This window comes from Oryza brachyantha, chromosome 11 (assembly GCF_000231095.2).
Source record: "Oryza brachyantha chromosome 11, ObraRS2, whole genome shotgun sequence".
NCBI lineage: Eukaryota > Viridiplantae > Streptophyta > Magnoliopsida > Poales > Poaceae > Oryza > Oryza brachyantha.
In genome coordinates, this window is record NC_023173.2 from 13,778,371 (window position 1) to 13,806,183 (window position 27,813).

General features: G+C 41.1%; 1 protein-coding gene and 1 pseudogene across 1 annotated transcript; both read right to left on the reverse strand.

Moving 5' to 3' along the window:
- Positions 1 to 2,685: 2,685 nt before the first annotated feature.
- On the reverse strand, positions 2,686 to 7,922 carry LOC102721033 (E3 ubiquitin-protein ligase RNF25). The gene is made up of 7 exons (XM_015842464.1): positions 7,738 to 7,922; positions 6,537 to 6,575; positions 5,497 to 5,634; positions 4,880 to 5,019; positions 4,716 to 4,798; positions 3,824 to 3,978; positions 2,686 to 3,703 (listed from the first exon to the last, which is right to left on the reverse strand). Exons 1-7 carry the CDS (start codon positions 7,894 to 7,896, stop codon positions 3,287 to 3,289), a joined length of 1,131 nt encoding a protein of 376 aa, XP_015697950.1. The 5' UTR covers positions 7,897 to 7,922; the 3' UTR covers positions 2,686 to 3,286.
- Positions 7,923 to 10,534: 2,612 nt separating this feature from the next.
- LOC102704007 lies at positions 10,535 to 13,634 on the reverse strand (annotated as a pseudogene).
- Between the last annotated feature and the right edge of the window lie 14,179 nt (positions 13,635 to 27,813).

Consider the following 27,813-nt stretch of genomic DNA (forward strand, 5'->3'; position numbering starts at 1 on the left):
TCGGTAAGCTTAGGGAAGTTGAGGCACTTTGATGGCTCAAATTACACCAAGTGGAAGAGCACAATGTTGCTCAACCTTGAGAATTGAGATGCTTGAGCATCATTTGGCCATTAGAGAGGAGCCAATTCTTCAGGACCTGCAGAAATGGAGTGTGGACACAAACTTCGCACCAATCTGATGCGAAAATCACGCCAGCACACGTGAAGACCATGGAGTCAATTAATTTAACGCGTAATGAATACAATAAAATGGGGTTACATGTCGGATGGTCCGATATGATGTGTACTCCGTTGTACTGGTTAATCTAAATACCCAATACAAATGTAACACTCATCGGTGACGGCATCAACAGGTGTTATATATATATATATATCCTAATTGTGCCGGGTACGTATTATACCTGGTGACCTACCTCATTAGTGCCAGGGATATCATACCGAATCCGTATATATACAACGAAAATAGATATTAAGAACGTACCGGCAAAAAAAAAAAACTCAGCAACAGTACCTGTTCGACCGTATATATGGTAGTGCAACACGCATATGCAGGCCATGATATCAGATAGAAAATTAACATGCAGGTGCCTTTTTGTCTACACGTAGGCGGTACGCCACACGCGATGGCCTACAAGCCGGCCGGACGTAGCGGCCGGACACGCACGCGAGCGTGTCAACACGTACCGGTGACTAATTACGTACTGTTTGGTGTTCGATCGAGAAAGAAAAGGCAGCACTCGAGACCCGCGCGGCACCAAAAACTAATGGGTCCAAGTATTATTCTCTGTCGAGTTCCTGATTCAGTTCCTCTTTCGCGTGAGTGTACATGTGTAGAGCTACGGGCGGCGGCCGGGCTGACAGACAGTTTGGTACGTACGTATATACCAGAGCTAGCATGCATGTCTGCTCCGGCAAACCTCCGAGCGAGGTTTCGACGTACGCAACCGCCCGCGCAGACGTCGTCCTCGCCGGTGCGAGCGCACGCGCAACCACCGGACCGTGAAGGGAGGGGATCGAGTCGGAGGCTCTGGCCAATACCAACAACTACAGCGACTGGGATGCAGTCGATCGACAGCCGGCCGGCGACGTTGATCGAGGAGAGGAGGACAGAACTGCGCTCGAGGCGATTCTTCGCGCGGTGCCCCTCCTGAGACGATGATCCCGGCCACTCTCGCCACGACGAAGCTAGGAAGGGAGCGTGGCACGCAATCAAGACGACGTACATGGATCGTCTGCATAATTAAGGCCAATGCGCAGCGGGTCCGGAACGAGTACGAGAGCATCGAGTTCAACGACGGGGAGTGGGTTGATGATTAATTTCTCCCTCCGACTCAACGGCGACCTGGATGGAGCCTCAAGAGATCGAAGGGGGTCGAGTCGACAAGTACATGTGCGGTTGCCCCCGAAAGGTACTCTCAGCTCGCTGGCTTGTACTGGCAATTGAAACCCTGCTCGACCTGTCTGCGCTCTCTACGGACGATGGAGCGACAAGGTTGATTTTGATCTATCTCTCGTATCTATTTTTTCATTGACTCATTAAAATCTTAAACTTTAGTGAAATTATGCTAGCTTGTTTATAATTGCATTGGTCTTTTAAACCATTGATGATAATTTTATAATTTATTGATTTTGTTGCTCTTTGTTTATTTACTTTTCCATTAAGATATTAATAATGTGAAACTCGTTAGGTACCCACCAGGTATACCCGTGTCCGATGGGCATGGGCACAGGTATAAAGTTCTACCTGACAATCCTACCGGGTATCAATTGTATGGACAAAAGCGAGTATCAGGTTGAGCATGGACTTGCTCTACCACTTCTTGACCTGACCCATTGCCCTCCCTAATTGCCATGAAGAAGAAGAAGACGGGTAATAATATAGTCAGTCTCTGGGGTTGTGCCTGAAATAAAGTCTCTAGCCACCCGCTCCCTCTCCCGTGGCTCTACCTCCCCGTAAGGCGTGGCCGCCCGCTCCCCCGTCTGACGTGGCGCCGCCTCCCCGCAACGTGCGGCCACCGGCCGCACGCTCCCTGCTCGCCGTGGCCCGTGGCGCTGTCACCGTCCGCCGCGCGCCCACCAGGTGGCCCCAGGCACCGCACCCGTGGAGACTGGAGAGAGAAGAGAGATTGAGAGGGTATTGGTTAGCTAGGGTATTGATTTCTCCTCATTTATATATGATGAGTCAAGTGGGCTTTAGTATATGAGCCTAGAATTTAGTGTGTATGAAGCCTCCCTAGGGCCCTGCGGGCCACCCGCGGGTATATTTCCTTCCCCGCTGCCCCTGCTCAAAACTGGGGCCCGAACCCCGATTCCTCGTGGGTGGAAAATTAGCCCCATCCCCGTGGGGGAAATTGCCACCCCTACAGGAAACGGCAAATTAAGTGCTCCAGATATGGCCGGTTCAGTTATTATAGAACTGAGTGGCATGGTATACTTGTGTATTACTAAAAACTAGTTACATGTCCATGTTTCACAACTGAATTATATTTGATAAGAAAATAGTTAGCAATTAGCAAGTACTCCTCTGTCCTAAAATATAATTATTTCTAGTATTCAACTTTTGTACTATAATATAAATATTTCTGCACTGATTTGAATCATTCCAATAATTTCAGAGACAATCAGATGCTTAGAAAGGGAACATAATCAATTCAAAATTTAAAAATTAACTATTGAGGTGACAAAAGGAATTTTTTAATATCTTATTAATCTATACTAAATAACCTAGAAATGATTATATTTTGGAGGAGAGGTATTAGTTAACGGGACAAATATTCCCGAACTTCTAATTGAAATCAGAACTGAACTACAAAGATCCCTGCCGGGCGGACGCTGCACGCAGCTAGGTCAGATGGCCGGAATCATGGCATCCAAGCTCATGTCAATTTGCATGGAGCAGGTGACCCGTCAATCCAACAAAAAGAGTGTCAAGGCAATGATCTCAAATTCTCAATCACACAAAACGATTCTTGTAAGCACGAAGCACCTCAAATTGAATTCAGTGCAATTTTGTCTGAAAAGAAGTGCTTGCCAGATCTGTAACTCTGGTGATCTGCAACGAATTGGAGTATATTCACGACAGTAGGTAGCAGCTTCAGTTTAGCAGCATTCGTAGGAACCGAGTGTATCACTATGCACGATCTACTCCTAGTCATAAACAGCATGTGATAGTTCTGCCTTGTTACGATCCATCTGTTGGTGAGGCATGAAAGATAGAACACTAGGCTTATACTATTGCAACTGACAACAAAAAACACACTTCCTCAACCTTCCTCTTTAATGTGATGCTATTGCTGTGAAGTGCCACCACCCTTCCTCTGCCATTGTTGCCTAACAGGTTGGCCATGTGGTGGTTGTCTTCTTGAAGCATGAGATCGATGTCGCCTTCGATGACCTGAATTGCTGTTGTGCTTGGTGGTGCTACCAGTGCTGTTTGTCTGGCTGTGCGGCTCCACTTCTGAGGTTGAAGTTGTGGTGTCCTTACAAGAGTCATCAATGGTGGCTTCTTCTGCAGCAGTAGGCATGCTGGGAGGACGAGGGATGTACATTCCAGGCTGTATGGAAAGGTCTTTCTTTGGTTCGATCAGGCCATTTCGTTGTTGTTGTAGATTAAACAGTGATGCAAATTTCTCTCGCCTGTTCTTCTCTGATTCAGAATGAAGCAGTTCTTTTTCATCTTCATCCAGATCAATTGTTAAAGATGCCTATAGGTGGAAGGGTAAATATCAATTATAGCTTTTTCTGCTGAGTAGTACAATATCTCTGAGGGGCTTATATAAAGTGAACCAAGAATCATACAAGGATGTAAGCGTGCTTTTACATACCAGTTTAGAAGTATTTGCACCCAACAGATCACTGACATGCTCAATATCCTTCTCATCAAACACTTTGCGGCAAACTGGGCATAGTCCTTTGTGCTGACTTACATTGTGATGCTTAGCTGAGCTGGACAAATCCAATCCTTCAGAAGCATGAATAACTAGAGTAGCAGCAGTCAAGATTAACAATGATTAACACACCAACAAACAAAAACATTAACCATACAAACATATTTACATTGTCAATAAGTGACATTGATGATGTGAACTTCACTTGTCTCCAATAAAATAGCATGGTTGATGGCAAACAAAATGTGAACGCATTCACATGTGAAGTCATGATGCACACAAAAACTGATACAAGATTGAAGCTAATATACTGATAAGGGCAGAGGGCAGAGGGCGAGGTTGACTGACGAGGACTCCAGAATCCAAATATTTTCATTTGCTTGGATGGGAATTTAAAAGTGCTAGAGTGAAAGGTTAAATTGGAAGAAGCCAATGTACATAAGCTAATATCTGTGCCAAACAATGCATGCTATTCATGTTGCCAATATATGATGCTATTAAGAAAGTAAATTGGCACCTAAAAACCTAAACAGTTCAGGTGATATTATACTATGCTTCAGTTTCATTACAACAGCAGGTTTCTGACATAATTCTACCAGAACATGACTTTTTATTTTCATCGCACAAACTGGAAAATTAGGGATTTTTTTTTAAAAAAAAGGCAGCATACAAGGAGCTTTAATTTGAATCTCTGTCATCGACCTAATTATCATCATAAGCATCATTCATCCAAATGTGCATGAAGCAATTGTAAGAAGATGAACTGATGTTAAAGTGATAATGAAATTTTACAAAAGTGAAAAACCGAAAAAGGAAGAAATTCTCAGACCTTCAGTAGTTACTGCTGTATTACTCTTCTTTGAATCGGTGTCAACATTTTGCAGCCATTCCCACCATTTCATAATGCAGTCACTGAAATGCCAAAATAATAAGACGCCACATGAGAGCATTACTTACAGTTACACATATCAGTATGTTGTAGAAGTAATCAACCTGTGGAAGCAGTGGTAGCATGACATTAACTTCATAAATGGCAAAGTAGAACCATCCTTATCCTCTTGGACTAAAGGATATAGACAAAGTGGGCAATCACCAGCTGGATGATTCATATTAGAGAGGATCTCTACAGCTTCCTGCATGAGAAGTCACATATGTCAATTAATAAAAATCAATATCCACCATCTTCGACAGCAAAGTGCTACTATGCATAGTATGAGAGAATTTCTGTTACAGCAGAATTCCATAATACCAACTAATAAAGTGGATCTGAACATGGTATGCAGTAAGTCCAGAGCATAGGTATTCTTACAAAATTTTGAATTTCTCAACCTATTAGAATTTCTCAAAGCACTGTTATAGTTCGAATAGCAGCAGTCAGTATAAAACTATTTTGGTGGAGCGATGCTATTCTGACATTAAAGCCGAGTAGACAATAAATTAAACTGACTACCACTTCTAACAAGTGCCATAGACTAGCAATTGGGGATACACAGGTTTTTTAAATTAACAGCATGACACATAAGTATGCAAAATCATCAAGATCATTACTACACGAAAGATGCCTTTTTCTATCCTATATAGAAAGAAATAAGATAAATATGGAAAAGTACCTCGCACAGAGTCACGAGCATTGGGTAGCAGGAAAGCTCTTTTGCCTTGTTTTGGATGCTGCTAATAAGATATATCTGTCGATTCTCATCAAGGCCCTTACTCTCCACAGAATAAACATGAGGTGGTTCTTTTGGATACTGTAATTCCAATGCCATAGAATGATAGAAATGTAATGTATTAACACTGAGCTAAAACATAACAAGCTATAAATGTTCTAAGCAAGGTGAGCTTGCAAAGGTAAATGGGGAGCAGGATATAAAACAGCAACACATGATAAATCTACAAGCATACCGCACATCATGGCAAGCAAATATTCAAATTAGAAAGATTTACACGTTGTGACATAGAGAATAAAAGAATCATAAGTTGGTTGCTGCAAAAAGTGGTGTTTCTTATCATCCACACTAAATTCCTGTTGTTTCCAACTTATGGTATCACAAACATTAGAGAGTTCCCTCACTGCAGTGAAACTGCTCTACTGCTTACAAGACATTATAGTTGTGAACCGATCAAACAAGGACACAAATATTAGAGAGTTCCCTCAGTGCAGTGAAACTGCTCTACTGCTTACAAGACATTATAATTGCAAGCTGATCAAACAAAGAGCTATTGTTTACACCATTCCGAAACAAAGTAGGTTTTCAAGACAAGTCATCTTCATGTACCACAAAGAATAGCAGCTGTTTAAATAAATAAGAATGAGCCAGGTGTACAGAAACAGTTATGTCTTAAAGTTAACATAGCATATTTTTAACATGCTTATCAGCTGTGTGTACAGATATTTATAAGTTCATGGTAAATGACAATACAAGGGGCATTCATGCAATTGATGATCAATAGTGAGGTAGAAACTGGAGGGCGTTCTAAAAGACACTAACGAAATAAACAGTCATCTACAACACCAGGAAAGATATTCAAGCCAATCAGTTAAACAATTACTTTCGACAACAATTTTCCATATAAAGACATTCCTAGAATTCAGATGTGGATGGATGATAAATTGATAACCCAGGGAATCAATAGAAGTTTGTAAACATACCTGCGAAGATGCTTTAATTCCAAGAAATAGCTCCACAAACTGCAAAAGTGAATGTGGTCATTACAACATATAAATCTGCATAGTGCATAGAACTCCTTTTAATAGAAGCAACTGAAATTTAGAGCATATGAAGAGCAGGTATATCTCATTCTCAACACCTCCAATCACATTGAACACCACCCAGGAAATGCTAATGCTACAATTACAACCACTTCAGTTGCACTCATGGTCACGTTACAGTTACTGGATGCCATTTCATAGAATATAGACACAGAAAAGAAACTGTCACGAAAAAAAGACACTCTCTTGCCACCAATGTGCACATGTCAAGGCGGTTCTCATGTAGATGCATTCCATGTGGTTGTGTAATCATCCCATATCATATTATGTATCACAAATGTTGCTATATGCGTCATTCCAACAAATTGGTTGTACATTTGTAGAGTTGTAGCCATTATATGTTGACTGGCCCAAAATTATTAATGATGTAACAGTGGGGACAAAAATTTCTGTAGCAGCAGCATAGCTACCTTACAAAAAAGAGGGTCATCATCTCATTTCCCACAAGGTTTACAACAAACTAGTGTTTTCTTCAATCACCAGTTAAATGGTTATCAAATACTACTCTACGTTCGCTATGCCGCCCATAGCAGCCATTTTGTTACCATTCCAGTTTTGCAGAAATGACAGCCCAGATGGTCCCATGGATCACATTGTGTCTTAAAGGAAACAACTAATTTCACTCTCCAAAGTATGTTGTACCAAATTGACCCCTCTACAACTGTGCTGACGCTCGTTTATGATGGTTGAACTGAACTATAACAAAATTACCAAGCGCACACTAATAATGGATCACAGGCAAACACCTAGAATTGATCAGCAACTCAGCCGGCAACCAAACTAAAAGCACCACAAATGCTGAACACAAGGCATGAACTACTTAAGTCACCCACTAATCCCATCCTCCTCTCCGGTATCTAGGGTTAGGAGGCAGCACGGCCGCCACCATCTCCGTCTACTAGCCCCGCACGCAGGTACTGGTCGTCTGGTCGGCCAATCGACCGCGCGAACCGACGGATTCCATTTCCAGGAACAGAACACCGAGATCGGGAGGGATCGGATGCCGCGAAGCTACTCGTGCGTGGCCGGAGCTAAGGGAGGCGAGGTCTGGGGCCGAGAGGGAAAGAGGCCAGCGGCGAACCTGCCGCGACGAGTCGTCGGCGGTGCGGGGGCGGACGTGGACGACGAGGTGGGGAGGGGACCCGCGCACCACGCGGCAGTCGCCGCCGTAGACGGACACCACCGCCTCCACCTCCTGCCGCACCTCCTCCTCCGCCTCCGCCTCCGCCTCCGCCGCCATTGCCTTCGATGAAGAAATTTCTTCTTTTCCTCAGAAAATGGAGGAGTGGCCGAGGGACGAGGGAAGCCGCGTGATGACGGCACGGGAGTTGGGCCCTTAGAGAAGCCCATTTCCCGTACAGCTAAGCCCACCTGATACAAGTTGAAATAAGTTCATTTAAGGTCCCTTAACTTGACAGCGGGTTCTATTTTTGTCTCTGAACCACAATACCAGGTACAACGGGTGTATCAACTGTTAAAACTAGTAAAGGTGCATACGAGATACTCTCGTTGGTTTAGATGATGGTTTAGTCTGATGTGGCGCTTACCGGAGAGTACCTTGCTAGACTAATGAACTTAAAATACATAGACTTACCTTACAATTAATTATTGAAGATTGCGATGGATCCTAGATTGTTAGCCCCATTTAGACTAGAAGAGGGAAGGGGAAGGTAGTCTGGTGCTTGCAGTGATCTGAGTAGCATCTAAGGTTCTAGGAACATGAATTTTAGATTGGATGATTTGAGGGGCTAAGTTCCCTACTTAGGCTAGTTCCTGAATTATAAAAAATGGTTGCATATATCTGGTTACATATAGATGTCGAGTAAAAATATCTTTCTGTAAAAATTCATGGACCCCAGATGGTTTCGCTTCTCTCCCAATCGTACCCCTCTGACGATGGACAGATGGATTTATTTCTATACCCTCAGTACCAAGTACCTACGGATACAATATACTGGATGGGAGAAAACTCATATATAATCTATGCGTGGGTGTATATGATATATCTACAGAATTTTGTCACTGTCACGCGTTATTCTGGTATATAAACCAAATTTAAATTATTACCTTTAAATTTAGAGATGATGTTAGGGTTTTCCCACCGAAGTTTAGTTGACAGCTTTGGCTCTTAGATCGCTGAGAATACGTATATAATTTTTTACTCATAAGTTATCTTTTATTTACAAATACTTCGTTTTGTTTTTTCTATAAAACACACAAACATTCACCCCTTCAACATACGCTTGATAATTGAAGTACCAATTATATGAAATCAATCCGTTATACAAACATCTACCCCCTCCATATATTTCATATGACACTGTTATCTTTTGAATATATATTTAATTATTTGTCTTATTTAAAGTTTATATTAAATATGCAAAATTATAAGACATACTTAAAATTCCTACAATAATAAATTATATTATAACAAACTAATTTGTAATTATATACGAATGATAAACATGAACGTAAAATTTAATGACCTCGTATAAAAAATATGAAGAAAGTAATATTTGGGTCAAGAACTCCCATATAGATGCCCTTTATATTGTCAGCCGGCACCTACTGTACTACATCGGTCATCAGTGCCGGTCACTTATTGATGTTGATGATTCGAAACAAAAGGGATTTCATAGGTGCCCGTGAGATCCACATCCAGATCATATTAATCAGGAACATCCACTATCTAGAACATCATATAATCAACAAAAGAAATTCATCCAGCACACACATGATGAATTTGTAGATTTAATGACCGATTTAAACCATCCTTAAAAAATACGATACTAAAAATTTAAATATAAAATTATTATATCTTAAAGTATATCCATACTTCAAGGGTACTAAATTTTACAATAAAAAACATGATATCTTAGATATTTTTTTTAGGGGCGGTAAAAAAACTCTTTAATTATTCATCAACAAACTCCACAAATCCAACGTGCGTAACTCGTTTGAACTTGATTCGTTAGCATGAACTTGAGTATTCGGCCATACCACAAGTTAACTAAGTCTCTCTCATTTTTCGCACGCGCGTTTCCCGAACTGCTAAACAGTGTATTTTTTATAAAAAGTTTTTATAGGCAAGTTGTTTAAAAAATCATATTAATCTATTTTATTTTTTTAATAATTAATTAATCATGTATTAGTCTATTACTACGTTTTCCGTGTCAGCGCATAAGTTAACTTATGTCCCCTACTGAACGGGGCCTATGTCATGTCTGGGATCGCATAATGTATCTGGGATGGGATACCAGTTATATATTTTTAAAATACTATGGGCTTATTCGGAATGCAGGATAGGAAAAACATAGGATAGAAAAATCACAGGAATAAAAAAGGAATTTATGTGAAAAAACATAGGAATAAAAAAGACAGGAACTAGAAGGAAGAATCATTTGGATTAGAAGGAAGAATCATTTGGATGAACATAGGAACAGACATAGGAAATATACAGTAACATCTTATTAATAATCATTTGAATAGGTATGCAAATAAATACACTGGCATACTGTTGTTAATATCGATTGATTGCCTCGGGCATATGCAAAGGAACTTGGAAAAAAGAGCTTGGAGTGGATGGAATTTTCCTGTGGTTTTCCCGTGAAACCAACCACGAGGAAAACTTTCCTTTGCTTTTCCTCTAGGCAGCTAGTGTGATCCGAATGATATGAAAAGGAAAATTTTCTGTGAACAGTATTCCTTCAAAAATCCAACGGAAATCCTGTAATCCGAATAGGGCCTATAAATGTACCATGGAAAATATTAATTACAAGTATAGAATTGATAAAAATTTACTATCACAAAAACCATGGGAGTTCTTCGATTTATAGGGTAATTAATTTCTAGTCTCGACAGCAAATATGATGGTATTTTTAAAGCTATCTTGATAATGTAAAAGATTAACCATTGACAACATCCATTGGTACATCTCATCATCACCGTACAATAAGCAAACATGTAAAGAACAACATTTTTTTTCGAATGCTTCTCCATAGTGATTTCTTCATGCACAACAGTATACTACTTAGTACAACAGTGGAAGCAGAATTAACCAGCATATGATCTCGATCGACTACTTAGTTTATTCCACATGCCTGGTTAGTTAACCTGACACAAGTAACACCAGAAAAAAACATATGCTTTGTCACATAACTTGTTAAATTGGCGGAAATAAGAAACTCTCCATGATCTTTTGAACAGCAAGGTGCAGAACACCACCCAGAGACCAACCACAAACCCTGACACAAGTCCAAAATAGAAGAACATGATTTCCTTTACACTTCTCTTTTCACTGCCAACCTCCTCTGCATTATTGTCTGAACAAATCCTCTCATAAGGAATTCCACATAGACCATTGTTGCCATCATACATGGATGGATTGTCTGCAAATAAGCTGCTAAGTTGGCTTCCCCATGGTATTATCCCTACAAGATTATTGTATGACAAATCCATGGAGCTTAAGTATGTCAAGTCTGGCAAGCTTGCTGGAATTTCACCAGAAATATTGTTCCTTGATAGATCAAGTGATTCCAATGATTTCATGGCACCAATATTGTCTGGAATTTTTCCGCTCAAGTGGTTCCATGATAAATTTAAGTTTAACAGTCCGTCAAGAAAAGTAATTTCATCTGGAATTCCACCAGTTAAGTGGTTGAGTGATAGGTCAATGCTGACCATATTAGATATCCCAGTTGCACCATAATTAAGTTCCTGATGTTTCATAACTAGAGAGAAATATTCTGTGGGCAGATATTCTCCTATAAGATCTTCACCCCAACCAACTTCAATTCTCGACCGACGTTTCAGTGTCATGGATTTTAATCTTACCAAAGACTCAGGAATTGATCCTGATATGTTGTTGTCCGCTAAATGCAAGAACTGAAGGCTGTCAAGATTTGTGATATTGCTTGGAATATCCCCATAGAACATGTTGTGACTTAGCTGCAGATACCTCAAGTTCTCCAAGTCTGCAATCCACTCTGGTAATGTTCCGTGGAAACTGTTCTGTGCAAGATCTAGGAAAGTCAATGACAGCATGCTTTGGAGGCATAATGGGAACTCTCCTGAAAATCCATTGCCACCTAAGTTTAGGAAGTGTAAGTTTGACATCCTAAAGCAGAGGGGAAATTCTCCCTGAAGAAAATTATCTGACACATCAAATATTTTGATGTTTTGCAACTGGCAAACAGATTCAGGAACTTGGCCAGCAATGTGGTTGTAGGACATAATTAGTACTTCAAGATTAGGAGCACTAAAATTTGATGGCAAATTCCCTGACAAGAAGTTCATGGAGACGTCCAATGCCCGGAGTCTTTTTGGCAGCTCTGGTATCTGTCCAGTTAGTTGGTTGGAACTGACAAAAAAAGCATCCAACCAAGTCAAATTCTGTAGACCTACTGGTATAGCTCCACTAATGCTGTTGTTGTTAAGATCAAGGATGCCTATATTGCTTAAGCGAGACAAATCATTTGGTAGCATTCCGGTCAGGTTATTGCCTTGCAAACTCAAGAATTTCAATGGACTAGGAGAACATCGTGGCAGCTTCTGCACAAACTCCGCTATAGTCCCAGACGATAGACTCCCATCAAGAGTCAGGTATCGTAATTGACACAGATTTTTCAGGTCTATGGTCATTGTAGCTGCGTTACCATTTCCGTCAAAATAAAGCTCCCGAAGAGATACCATTCCTCCTAGTGCATCAGGAAATGGGCCGTAGAGATAGGTTTGAGCAAGGTCGAGAATCTCAATGCTTGTTAATTTCCAAAACCATCCTGATGCGATGGGATGGCCAAAGTTGTTCCCAGAGAGATGAAGCTCCTCGAGCTTCGTGAGGTTTATGTGTGTTAGCGTCTGGTTTGCACTTGAAAGTGAACAACCCCAGAGAATGAGAAACTTAAGGGATGGAATTGTGTTCACCACAAGAGGTAGTTGATCAGTTACTGCACTCAGGTTTACACTGTTCAGGTTAAGGTACTCAAGATGATGTAGATGGGTTAACCATGAGATATCTGTGGAGTACATATCGGTATGCATGAAACTGAGGTCAAGGTGTCGTAGATTTGAAAGGTTACCGATCTGAGGAGGTACTCTACCTGACAATATGGATGTCTGAGCAAGATCAAGATATCTCATGTTCTTCATTGAACCAAACCACTCTGGGACAAGGCTGGTTTCAATTGGACGGCCAAAATTGTTGAAGGAGACATCAAGCTCCACAAGATTTGTGAGGTTTACCTGTGCTAGTGACCGGGTTGTGCCGGGAAGTGAGGATGAAGAGACATGGAGTGCCTGCAAAGATGGCATGGAGCTGAACACACGAGGCCAATCAACCACCATGCTTAGATTCACATTACTCATGTCTAGATATTCAAGCAGATGCAGATGCGATAACCATGACAGATCTACTGCATACTTGTACCTCTCAGTGGCGTACATGGAACCGAGGTTAAGACGGCGCAGGTTTGAAAGGTTACCAAGCTGAGGAGGCACCTCACCCCACAGCCCATACGTGCCGGAGACGTCGAGGCATTCCAAGCTCGAGAGGTTGCCCAGCTGAGGCGGCAGTGCTCCGGTGAAGGACGTGTGCGAGAGATTCAGGTACCTGAGATTCTTGAACGAACCAAAGAACTCTGGGATGGCATAACCATCTGTGCCGTAAAGTCTGGTCCGGCTGAGATCGAGGTGCTCCAGATGCTCGAGGGAGAGGATGGACGGGCTTATGTGGCCGCCCAGACCTGCGCTGCTGAGACGGAGCTCGACGACGACGGCGACGCGGCCGCCGCCGGTGACGGTGTGGCTGCCGCTGCCGCTGCAGGTGACGCCTCTCCACCGGCAGCAGTCTCCTCCTCCTCGTCGGCGCCACTACACGAGGAGGCCCTCGTCGTCGCTGGTGACGCCCTGCTTGAAGGCCAGCAGTGCGTCCCTCTCACGCGGCGAGCAGCTTGCCGCCGCGGCATCGGCGGCGGCCGCCGCCGGCGACGGCGAGGAGACGGTGAAAGCAGCAGCAGCTGCGGCCGTGACGAGCAGCACGAGCGATTGGACAGCTGAACCCTGCATTCCGACGAGTGTGGTAGCTTGCTCGCTAGGATCGGAGTGTTACGTAGTATACATCAACATGGAGCCAATTATTAACCGAAAGTTGGCACTCATCTTGCTTATATAAAATGCAACTGCAAGTTGGTGCTCTTCAAATTGCATTTTGCCTGGACTCGTCGGTTGATTCTTTGACCGAAAAGAATGACGGAGGGAGTTATCAAATAATATATTTGTAAATAAAAAATATTTTGTGAATAAAATTGTCCTTAACCATCTAAAAGTAAATATTAATAAATAAACACTAATTTAAATTTAAGGCTAAAAATTTAAATTTTAACATATAAGTGTAAGATCAAGGAGTGCTCTGTATGTTTTAATAATAAACAATTGGTGAATTGTGTTTATGAATAAATATCTTTGGGATAAATAGACCGGACGGTCAGACCACGGGTATATGGACAGTCAGACCACGTTCAGACACCTGCGGTCGAGTATGTAGACGGTCAGACTAGCAGGGTTGACCGACGGTTTCGGTTTAGATGATCTTTTTAGTTTCGAATTTATTTTTCGTGGATTTGACTTCTAGATTATTTTTTAACGTATGGGTATAGTGTACAGTGTTTTGCTAACAATAAGTCAAGTTGGAGATAGCTTGGTCTCTGTCATGTCACGCCTAGAAATTTCTCACACGAATTTCTGAACTTAACTAAGTACTAAAATTCCCTATCTAGGACCAGCTAGGATACACAAAAAAGCAATATTGATTACATAACCATTCATTCTTAGAAACAACTGAAATAACATTTAATCTAACAAAAATGCAGGGGAAAAGATAACATAGACTAGCTCCCGCGGGCATGGCTCCAGTCCACAAGCAACACTTTAACGGCGGAACAGCTCACTCCTGAGAGTCACCTTCATCGGATTCAACTTCTAGCTCTGAAGGGGGAAATTATACAAGGCTGACTACAAACCACCGTACTCAACAAGTAGCACAAAAAAGAGGGTAATAAATGATGCAAGGGATCATCAAGGGTAGGCTAAGTTTAGTTGCAACAAAGCAACATTTAATAAATAACAGAGATTAAATTAAATAAAGATAATTGGATAAATAAAAGAATAAATAGATAACAGCTGTAAAATACCATATCACTGTCCAGCGTTACACCACGCTGCGACCGGCCCAACCACTACTCAACGTTACACCATGTTGCAGTAGCCCCCAAATGAAAGTCAGTATTTTATCAATATTTCGACATGTGGTTAGCACCAAATTACTTTCAGGGTTTTCCATGACCCGGTCCTTAATTGCCATGGCTGCGACTCTCAAAACCATGCACCCACAACCCACCATTATCAATATTTTAGTTGGCAATAACTCGAACCAGATAATGAATCATAATTAACAAGTATTCAGAACTAGTAATGATTAAAGTGTGATCTCATAAGCTACTTGTTCTAAGCAAAGCTAAGCATTAACCTAGGCCTCACTCTACTCAAGTTACCCCTGGTATAACATGAATAAAGATGGATAAACAACGGTATAATAAAGGTTACCCGTAAAATAAATACAATAAATACTTTAATTAAAACAATGCACGTTTGAATAAATAAAGCAGGAAATTTACAATAATGGGTTCAATATGATCAAGATGAGTGCCACTTGCCTTGCTCTGGTCCTTGGGGTACTTCAGCGACGATCTCAAAGTAAACCGGCGCTTCGACGAGGTTCGAATCTAAGCGACAAAGCACAAAAATAAATTAACATGCACACACTCTATTGAAACAGCAAAAGAAAGTATTATTAATGGATTCTTGACAATTTTATGAATCTAATGAAATTTGAATGGACTTAAACGGAGACCGGAATTAGTTATGAATTTTAGAAGTTTTCTGGGTTTTTTAACAAAATAGAAAGTCCTAAATAACATTTAATGCATAATAAAGCGGGCTGCTGACGTCAGCGGATGAGAAAGGAGGCTGACGAGTGGGGACCACCTGTCGGCTGGTGAGGGAGGAAGAGGAGAGGGTGACAGGTGGGCCTGAGAGGGAGGAGAGAGGGGTGAGAGAGGGTGCAGCCGGCTGTCAGGCGGGACCTGCCTGGCAAAGGGAGAGAACAGGAGAGGTGGTGTGGACGGTGACTCCGGCGACGGCGGCGACGGCGACCGATGGCGACGGCCGGCGGAGCGAGAGCGGTGGCTGAGCACGACACACGGAGGCGACGGCGAACGACCCACGCGCAGAGGGGAGGCGATGCGGGCGAGGGCGTCGGTGCGGTGGCGCGGAGGCGACGCGACCGACGTGGCGGCGTGCGACCGAGCGAAGGCAGCGCGAGACAGCGGGAGGCGACGCACGGTGGAGGGGACGACGTGAAGTGGTCGCGTGGGAAGGCGGGAGCGGCGCAACGGCGGCGTGACAATGGCGGGGGCAGGTGGCGACTCGGCTGCGACGACCGGCGTCCCATGGCGCTCGACGACGGCAGGGGTAACCCGGCGGCGGCGACGAAGATGAGGGAGAGGGAGATAGGGAAGAGGGGGCGCTCACCAGCGGTTGCGAAGGCAGTGGGAGATCAACGAGGAGGCAGAACAGGGGGTGACGTGGGCGAGCGGCGGCTTGCGGCGTCTGGCGGCGAGATCGGTCGGCGATGGAGGCGACAGTGGCGCAGCGGCGGGTGGAAAAAGGCGGCGGTGGCGGCGCGGAGAGGCCGAGGCTTTATAGGGGGTCAGCGCCGGCTAGGGCGGGGCGACAGTTGGAGACCGGGTCTCCCACGGTGACGGATTAGGCGGTGGTGGTTGCGGGCGGCGGGCGGTGTCCGGCTCGGCCACGGCGGTGGCACAGGCTCGACTCGGCCAGGAGACGACGGCAGCGGCACGGTCTCAAATTAGCAAGTACATATTTTTTTATTTCCATAGAAACTCTCTTAATAGGAGACGATACAAGTGATTGGATTAACCCATATGATTTGTCCACCTAACCAAACAACCAACTTGAACATCCTATCCAATAAAAGATAATAGCACATATCCCCTCATCCCGACGGCTCAAAACCCATAGTTGTAACAATTGTTACAATCAATTAGTCATAGATATGGTGTCTTATATAATGTCTCCCTAGCCGTTATAGATGCAGGTGATCTATAATGGGGTTTCATTGGTGATGGCAACACACATGGTGCCACCTTAATTTCGGAGGTCCCCAGATCCGAGTGCCTTGAGCTCAGGAACATTGGATCTCAGCATTCAGTGAAGAGGTCTATCTGATCCAGCTGCCTTGAGCTCAAGGGTTCTCAGATTTGAGTGCCTCAAGCTCAGGAGCTTTAGATCCGTGCGCGGCGAAGGAAGAGGCACAGTGGTGCTGGCAGTACTGAGGAAAAGGCATAGAGGGTCGACGTTGAGATGAGGTGGTGGTCTTGTGACGGTGGCGACCGAGGAAGCAACCGATGGAAAGAGAGGAGAGAGAGTTGGCCATGAGGGGAGAGAAAAGATTCGTATGGTAGGGATCAAGACGATATCGTGCTAATCTCTTTTTTATGGGGCACATCTATAACAGCTCTATATTAAGTGTCGTTAGAGATGATTAGAGTCATATGTATAAAGACTTATCCTTTTAGCAGTCACAGAGAAGTGCATATCAGTGACCGCTCTAGGCAGGTACAACTATATTTATCTATACTAACCATCATTTACGCGTTACAACTATATTTATATTTATCTGTAACGGCTATCCATGCATATCATAGATGACATATTACAAATATAAGTATTTGTGCTAGTAATATGGATATCCCATCCAATCTCATCCGTAAATCAAAAACTCCCTTAACTGTTGCTGGCTGCACGCTCATTCTAAAATAATAGGAATTATCGAATTGGAGCGAGTAGTATTGCACTGGGGAACAAATTAACGCCCTGACAGAAATATCATTAGTTCCAATCTTATTAATTAGCAATCACGTTTAGTACATTATGGGCACAACTACAGCTATATTCTTTTTCTGAGATTATTCTTCGGGTTTTGCGTAAGATTAGCGATCTACTAAACGATGTACTTTTTTTATGAAAGGTTTCTATAATTTTTTATTACTAAAGTATATTGTCAACTTTACAATAATTAATTTTATTGTTTATACTATAAAATAACTATAACAAAAATTAGATAATATTTATTTTTCAATTCATCAAACAAAAGGACGTAGCCTACATATACTACATCAAATGTGCATGATGCATACTCCCTCTGTCTCAGGAAGAGAATTTTGGTTTTCATGTCCAATATTGGACCAGCCTTATCTATCTAATTTTTTAAAAAAATTAAAATAATTAGTCACACATAATATACTATTTATATTATATCATCTAATAAAATAAAATAGTAATCATAAAAAAATTATAAATAAGAACCAAAGTTAAACATTACTATATATATATATATATATATATATATATATAAAAACTGAAACTGAAAGATTGATTTATTATGGGACGACCCATATTATATGGGACGGAGGGAGTACATATAAAAACTGAAAGATTGATTTATTGTGGGCCGGAGAGAGGAGCAAGGTTTAGGGGTTGTTTAGATGGGGCTAAACTTTTTAGCACCATGTCACATCGAATGTTTGGACACTAATTTGAAGTATTAAACATAGACTAATAAAAAAACCTAATTTTATTAATGAGTGGTAATCCGTGAGACGAAATTTTTAAGCCTAATTAATCCATAATTAGAGCATATTTACTGTAGCATCACATAGGCTAATCAAATTAATTTGGGCTCAATAGATTCGTCTCGCGAATTAGTCCAAAATTATGGATGAGTTTTATTAATAGTTTATGTTTACTATTTATAATAAGTGTCTAAATATTTGATAGGCCAAGTGACAAAAAAAAGTCTCATGTCCCAGACACCACCTTAGTACTCCCTCCGTTCAAGATTATAAGGGATTTAGACTATTCACTTATAATTTTTAACTATTCGTCTTATTTAAAAATTTAGTGTAAATATAAAAATTTATAAGTAATATTTAAACTACTTTTAATAATAAAGAAAATAATAAAAATAAATAATACTTTTAAATTTTTTTTAATAAGACGAGTAGTTGAACATTATAAATCAAAAATCAAAATCCGGTATAATCTGCCCACGTTGGGAGTGCTAAACCAGTCATCTTTTGTCTCGTACTGAAGACGTCAAGTCAAAGCAATTGAAGTGACGCGGCGACGACTGAGGATTGATTGGTGCCCGTCAGCAACCAACCGATCGATGAGCCAGCGACGAGCAGACTGTGCATTGATTGGCGCTATGCTCCATGTGTGCCGCTGCAGCGGGAGGCCCTGCTGCCAAGCCTGCCAATGGCTAAAGCCATGGTTAGTTTCTAACAACTTTTTCTAAAAATATTACATTAAATTTTTAAATATCTAAATAAAGTATTAAATATATATATAAATATTAAAATTAATTACATAATTATGGAAAAAATCGTGAGACGAATCTTTTAAATCTAATTAGGACGTGATTAGTCATAAATACTATAGTAACTAATATGTGCTAATGACGGATTAATTAGACTCAAAACATTCGTCTCGCAATTTCCAGGCGAAATCTGAAATTTTGTTTTGTAATTAGACTATATTTAATACTTCAAATGTGTGTCTAAAATTTTGATGTAATATTTTTGTAAAATTTTTTTGTAAACTAATCAAGACCTAACCAATCCAGACAATACTATCTTCCTCATAGACAATGAAATAATTGCTAACACTATGGAGAAAAGAAATTTTGACCAAGAACCAGGTCACTGGAGCCTAAGACCTTTGTTACTCCAAATGGAACAAAATCTCCCTGAGCCCTTGCAGGTTAAATGGATCTCGAGGAAGGTTAATAAAGTCGCGGATAATCTTGCCAAGGAAGGAAGGAAATCGACCTACTCTAATGCCACTTTTCTTTGTCAGAATGATGTTCATCTAGATCATCCTTCTATTCCTTGTTTTGCTACGCAACTGAGGGATCAGTTCTCCCCTCGTAATTGTATTATAACTCATGCTTTATGCTTTTAATTATAATTTACATTTTCCTGGTCAAAAATAACCAATCCAGACCACCTTTTCACACAACACATGTGAGAGCAAATGGCCGGCTCCATTTTGTCATGGTTCGTCCCGCTAATCGAGCTTGAGTCTCGGGCCGCGTCCGCCCCGGGGATAGGTTATCTAGAGGATGCGACTACGGGGGGTGTTTGTTTTAGAGACTAAAATTTAATCACTAATTATATCAGATGTTTGGACACTTAGTATAAACAGTAAATATAGATTATTAATAAACTCATCTATAATATTGGACTAATTCGCTAGACGAATCTAATGAGCCTAATTAAACAATGATTAGCCTATGTGATGCTACAGTAAACATTTGCTAATTATAGATTAATTAGGCTCAAAAAATTCATCTCGCGGATTAGCTCTCATTTATGAAATTAGTTTTTCTATTAGTCTATGTTTAATACTTTAAATTAATATTCAAACATCTGATATGACATGTGGCTAAAAAGGTTAGCCCCATCTAAACAACCCTTGTATCACGGTAGTGTTATCCAGAGACCTATTTAAAATAGAAATCACCATTAGAGTGCCGAACATGGCCCTAGTGAGAACAAGACATCCATCGGCACAAACAAGACGATATTGACCAATAGCCCGTGGAAAGTGAGAAAAAAAGTCCAGCCAGTACAAGAAAACGGACAATGTATCACTTAGTTCGTATAGTGCAAGTTCAAGTGTTATTAAGTTGGTTTTGGTGATTTGTGAGTGGTTTGGAGTTCACCACCTTCGGAGTGAAGGAAGAACTATCCCTAGTGATCGATGCTTGGGTAGTTCTATTCTTGGGCCAGCTCCCACCTTGCCCACCCCTTAATGAAGGGGGCGTGCGGTGACTTCGTGGTTGAGTGGTGGAGTTGGGCTCGTCTCAACGGGGATTAGGAAACCGGCGAGTTTCCGAACCTCGGTGAAAAATTCCTTATCTCTTGTCTCATTTACTTTATTGTATTTACTTTGAGCAAGTTTACATACTAGAGATTATTTGTGCTAATATCACCTTAGGCTTGCAAACCTCGACATAGGATAGCTTCTTGGTGCACTTAGTTAAGACTAGTTGTTTTAGGTTTTTGAATCGTGCAAAACTGTTTTGATTTACGCTTCCGTATATAAATCTCGGTTTAGCCAAAAGTTTTTAAAATGCCTATTCACCCCCTCTAGTCAGCATACTTGATCCTACATATAGCTTAGATAAAATGACACTTAGTAGATTGAACCGAATTAAACGTCACTTGATATATTACTATCCGGTTACTTTATCACTCCAAATAGTTTACGACATTTTATTTGCAATTTTGTTTTCTTTTCTCCCACGCACGTGATATGACCTAAATGCCCCTGGATCATATCGATGCTTTTGGCTAAACAGATCAAATGTATCAGGCATTCAGGTTTGCGCGTGCAGCCGACTCTCTCTCTCACCAATGAGTGCACAAAAATAAGAGCAGAAAAAATAAGCAGCCCGACGATGGAGGCGCCCGCCAGCAGGTGGAGAGGGGGAGGGAGCGCTGGGAGGCGACCATCGGCTGCGGCTGGCAAGGCTCGGCAAAGGAACAAGTGAGAGAAACAGTGCGCGTCTATGCCAGCCAAAAGTAACGATCTGATCCAGGGACATTTAGGTCATTTCGCGTGCGAGGGAGAGAAGAAAATAAAAAAAAACTGCAAATAAAATGGTACAAACTGACATATTTTCCGTTTTCTCGGCTATTGCTCCCTTCGGACACAATTAACTATCGTTTAGGTCAAACAAATTATAGAGGAATCGAGCTAAAATATTTATCCGAAACATCAAATAAACCTGACCAGAGGTAGTCTTCACTAGCTGCCAAAGATACCGGAACACCGTATGTATCGGTGCATTTTTCAACTCTCCTTTGGATTCTTTTCCCTATCGAATGGAATGCTCTTCTCTGTTTTTCTTTTGAAATATTTGTTATCTACTTTTAGTTTTAGGAGTGAAAAGGACGCACATGCGCACACACTCACGCCTGCACATTGGCTGTACACGTCTGATTTATACGGTGGTACCTTTGGGACCCATTAGAGCGTTAAGCTTACGCTTTTAAAAAGAAAGAAAACCTTAGATAATCCATATTAGCATGGTCCTGCCAAGACCGCTATTAACCTTGTGGCCCAACTATGATAGTCCGAACACGATCCGGCAATCCTGTTCCGGGCCTAAATCATGAGGCCGGTAGGCCATCAATTAGGGGGTGAAGAGTTGGGCCGTGTCGGAGGCAGGAAATCAACGGGGCGATTTCTTTTGTACACAAAGTCTACGGAGCGTCCTTTCTTCCGACAGGATCAAGTAATGCCGCCCCTCCGTTGTTTCTCTATCCGTGGCTCCGCCTCCATCCCCTCCGCTTTGCCTCGCCGCCAGCGCCAACCTCCCCCGCGCCGCTCCCCTCCAGCTATATATGCACCCCGTCCCATCCGCTTGCTTCATCGGTGTCAACCTTTCCTGCTCTGCCCCCTCCTCGCAGGCATCTTCACGTGTTGCTCCCATCCACCTGCTTCGTCGTCGGCGCCGGCTTCCCCGCGTTGCTCTCCTCGACCTGCTGCTGCACCCGACCTCCGGTATCATTGGTATCTCATAGTGTCTTTTGGTATCATCTGATACTAAATAGTACTGATAATACCAGGTCTACCATTTTAAATAGAAGTCCTACAAACGCAGTATTAAATCGTATACCATTTGAAGCTTGGTATGGCAAAAAACCTATCATTGGTCATATGAGAATATTTGGTTGCATTTGTTATGCTCAAGTGCCAGCACAAAAGAGAGTAAAATTTGGTAATAAAAGTGATAGATGCATATTTGTTGACTATGCTAATAGTATCAACGACTATAGACTTTATAATATGAAGAAAAAAGAAAATTATTATCAATAGAGATGTGATTTTTGATGAAAATACTAGATGTGACTGGAAGGCTCTAGAAGATGCTAGTAATACATCATTGCCAACCACTACCATCACATTAGGCCAACTAGATATGCATGATAATCATGAAGTAGAAGACCATACACCAAGTCCACGGTTATCAAGTCCAAGGTCAAGTTCAAGCTCTAGTTCACACTCAACCCCAGTCAGTGATGAACTTATATCTACAACAGAATCACCTCCAAGACGGGTAAGAAGTATGATTGAATTATTACAATCTAATTCTCAACAAAAAAGGATTAGAACAACATGAGTTTTGCAATTATTCTGTTGTTGAGCCATAAAGTTATCAAGAGGCTGAAAAACATAAAAAATAGGTAAAAGCAATGCAAGATGAGATTTATATGATTGAGAAAAATAATACTTGAGAATTGGTTGATCGTCTGAGAAGTTATTGGAGTTAGATGGATTTATAAAACAAAATTAAATCCGAATGGCTCAGTTCAAAATTACAAAGCAAGGCTCGTGGCAAAAGGTTCTAAGCAAAAGCCTGACATTGATTACCATGAGACATATGCTCCTATTGCAAGGCTAGAGACAATTCCTACAATAATTGCACTCGCAGCCCAAAAGAGATGGAAGATTTATCAGCTTGATGTTAAATCTGCTTTTCTCAATGGCTATCTTGAAGAAGAAATTTATGTTCAACAACCAGAAGTTTTTTGGGAGAAAATAAAGTATACAGACTAAAGAAAGCATTATATGGATTAAAATAAGCACCAGAATCATGGTACAGTCAAATTGACAAATACTTTATTCAGAAAGGATTTGCCAAGAATATAAGTGAGCCCACTCTCTATGTCAAGAAATCAGGTACGAGTATTTTAATTATCTCACTATATATTGATGATTTAATTTATACTAGCAATAGTGAGGAGATGATGCAAGAATTTAAAAGAGACATGATGAATAGATATGAAATGAGTGATTTGGGCTTACTGCATTATTTCTTAGGCATGGAAGTATATCAAAGTAACGAAGGAATATTTATATCATAAAAATTATACTGAAAATTTGAAGAAATTTAAAATGGAGAATTGCAAATCAGTCACAACCCCCTTGTTACCAAATGAAAAGCAAATGGTAAAAGATGGACCTGAAAAGACAGATCCATCAATTTATAGAAGCTTAGTTGGAATTTTTTTATATTTAATTGCAACACGGCTAGATATTATGTTTGCCGCCAGCTTATTATCAAGGTATATATATAGCCCAAGTCGGTTAAATTTTACCGCTACAAAAAGAGTTTTGCGGTATATCAAAGGGACCTCAGATTATGACATATGGTATAAGCCAGTCAAAGAATCAAAATTAATTGGCTATACCGATACCGATACCGATAGTGATTGGGTTGGATGTCGCACATCTGCCTATGCTTTCTCACTTGTCTCAAGTATGTGCTCTTAGTCTACAAAGAAACAAAATATTGTTGTTTTATCTTCCGTAGAAGCAAAATATGTAGCGGCATCAAAAACTATATCACAAGCTATCTGGCTAAGAAGAATTATGAAAGACCTAGACGAAAAGCAGGATGAGACAACAATTATTTATTGCGATAGTAAGTGGATCAGACAAAACACATTGCTATCAAGTATCACTATATTCGAGAAGCAATGGATCGCCGAGAAGCTAAATTGGAATTTTGTCGCACAGATGAACAATTGACGGACATATTTACCAAAGCTCTATAGAAGGAAAAATTCATCTGCAACAGAGAGTTGATCAGGGTCTGCAAAAAATGAATTAAGGGGGAGTTTGTTGGAGTTAATTAATTTCTTGTAGTTCTAGATAGCTACTAATGTAGTTTCTCAAAGTAGTAACATCTGTATAAGGTTAAAAATTCTAGACTAAGCTAGACCATGGCCTCCCAAGTCTAATAGATGCTAGTACTAGTAGTAATCATGGCTAGCCAGGAGGTAGTAGTATTTTCTTGAGACTTCTTGCTATGTCGGTTGTGTAGTATGCAGTCCCATGCGTGTGTGGTGAGTGAAAGACTGATTGCATCCAAGTGAATGACACCCAACATATAAAGCACAATAGAGTACACCACAAACTTTTCTCTCCACAAAACACTAAGCAAATAAATCTGGTTTTTCCCTTTGCTTCCAATTTACTTTACTAGATAATTTAACACCAACAAAAACAAGACCATGAGTGCTGCTGGTGGAGGGGAGTCCGGTGCAGCAACCTCACCGGCCATGCCCTCGCCCTCCACCTTCAGAATGATAACGCTGACCCTTCACATCTTGATGTGACGGCCTTGGCTGGCTAGATAACTGCACCTCTACACGCTCTCGAGCATATAGAGCACCTCGACCTCAGCTACAGCTACAACTACCTCACCGGGCTAGCCGGTCGATTGCCGCAGTTCATGGGATCTCTCAAGAACCTGAGATATCTCAACCTGTCTGTAGTACCATTCATAACTATGGTGCCTCGTCAACTCGATAATCTTTCGAAGCTGCAATGTCTTGACCTTTCCTATGGAAAAGGTATGCTCTCGACAGATATATCATGGCTATCACATCTACCTTGGCTACGGTACCTTGACTTATCATGGGTAAACCTAATCACAATATACGATTGGCCTCATGTCATTAACATGAATCACAATCTAAGAACACTTCAGCTTTCTAATTGCTACCTTACGAGTGCAAGTCAATCACTTTCACAATGAAACCTCATGCGGCTTGAGAAGCTCGATCTCTCCCAGAACGATTTTAACCACTCTATGGAATCTTGTTGGTTTTGGAACATAACAAACCTCAAATACCTCGACCTTAGTTACAACATGTTGTATGGTCCGATTCCAAATGTACTTGGAGACATGACATCACTCCAAGTCTTTAAATTATTAAATGATGGAGGCGCACGTTGTACTATGGAGCCGAAGTTGCTACGGAACCTATGCGATTTGGAAGCCTTGAACATTTATGATCCCTATCTTATGCCAATATGACAGAGATTCTTGAAAGTTTGATGCATTGCTCAAACAATAAACTGCGCGAAGTATATTTGTACAACAATAATCTTACTGGAACTCTACCAACTGGCATGGACAAATTTACCTTTTTGCCTTTTATATACAATATAAATCTACTGATTTGCAATTTATCTTTAACATTTTTAAAAAAAATCAAAGTGCAAAAAATGAAATCACAATAACATTAGGCTTATGTTTCTATCCTATTTTTTAAAGAAAACAATCAAATATTTCGTCTGAATAGGATCCAAATGTCTGATTCAAATTTCAGTCCAATCAACATCACCACACCACTTGTGTTGACGTTAAAAATGACAATCAACGGTCACACACGTAGGCCTAGGAGATCAATCTTAGACCATTTCAGTGCAGGACCTAATTCTCAGAAATACTGGACATGACAGTCAGTTTGATCCTGTAACTGACAAGATATAGCATGGAAAACAGTTAACCCCGAAGCCGCTATCGGCCGGATAGCCGATACCGTCCTAGGACCCTACCCAATGGACTTAGACGATCGACTTTACAGGAATTTTTTGGTAGCAAATGTAAGTATGCCCAATCGGCTGAGTCAGAAGCAGGATAAATGCGAAACAGACCAACCAGCTAATTACTCTTAAAAAAGATCGGACCTAACCGAGACAGACTTAAGATTAGTCAGCCGATCGGACCACTTCAGGACTTATCGCACGTAAAATCGATAGCCGATACGAGACTAAATGTGGATTTAAACACAAACCGGGATGTTATACTAATTACTAGCATAAAACAATAACAACTAACAGTATGCGTCTCATACTAGACCTAGCTAGAAGATCGAACCTAATCGAGACAGTACAGATCTACCATAATCACACATAAGATCGGTTAATTATTGCAGTGTGCGACTAATAAGAGAGCAAACCAGCGTAACCCATCAATTAATCCATTAAACTTAGCCAATCGGATCACTTTCTATAAGCAGATCGTACCAAACATATATAAATCAGGCCTAACCGAGATAGCATGTAATTTTGGCACGATATAATCATAGAAACATGAAGATCGGTAAGCTTAATGAACCAATCAACAAATTACTCAAGATAATGCTGGCTAGAACTTCAGCGATAAGCCCTCACGAGCGCTTGATCTAATTTGACAACACGAATCTAGTTAACTTGATTGATCGGACCGAGCCGAGACAGAATCAAGCTAACCAAAACCATGCCCGCAGATCGAACAGAGAAACTCGCGAGGACTTGGTCGAGAACTATCACCACCCTAAGCTAGAATGGATCAAAGCAGCCATAGAACTCAGCCCACCGATCAATTAGGCAGGAGATCAGATTTAACCGAGATAGTCCTTTTCTAATTGATCGACGGGCTATGACAAGCATGAACTTACATTGCGAAGCTGACAAACCCCGCGCTGAGAGCTCAAGCAAGCCGAAGGTTTGAGGCGATGCACCAAATTGAATTGATCTGAAGATAATTTATAAGGACCCCGGGCACTTGTATTTATAGCCCCGGGTATTAACTAACCTATCCGGATAATAATCTGTTACCAACTAAGTTGCAGAGTTCGGACTCTAATTAAATACAAGAATCCTAACCGAAATCTAAGATAAAACCTAATTAATCTATACGGACTCATGACTAATACCGAACCCATCTCCGAGCTTTGGTCCCAATCGGACCCTAATCCCTGTCCGATCCGGACTCTATCGGCTGCAACTACTCCGCATCCAGTTTCCTGCTTCCAGCCAATTCGCACTGTCCGATTCGGTCTTTAATTATGTTTCAATCTATAACGGTTATTTGCCAAATTCTAGCGTTAACAACTTGGTACCGTTAACTATAAAAATAAAATTAAAAAATGAAATTGAAATGTACTTGTTAGTCTTGATTGTGTACTGTTTAAAATTGATTGCATCAAATAAAAAAATCAAATGGAGTACCACTCATGAAACTTGATTGAAAATGTCATAAGAGGGTTTAGCATGCCTGTATCGACCTTTATTGTTGAAAGACAACTCATATTATTTAATTTATTTATGATTTTGACCATAATTTACTATTCTTTATTATAAGCTTCCTGGTGCTTCCCAAATCAATTGTATG

Excerpts from the sequence above, each read along its gene's own strand:
- LOC102721033 (XM_015842464.1), bottom strand. The coding sequence starts at position 7,896 with ATGGCGGCGGAGGCGGAGGCGGAGGCGGAGGAGGAGGTGCGGCAGGAG. Across the intron at positions 6,576-7,737 it reads CCGACGACTCGTCGCGGCAG|TTTGTGGAGCTATTTCTTGG; the intron begins GTTCGCCGCTGG and ends TCACTTTTGCAG. Across the intron at positions 4,799-4,879 it reads TGCTACCACTGCTTCCACAG|TGACTGCATTATGAAATGGT; the intron begins GTTGATTACTTC and ends TTGGCATTTCAG.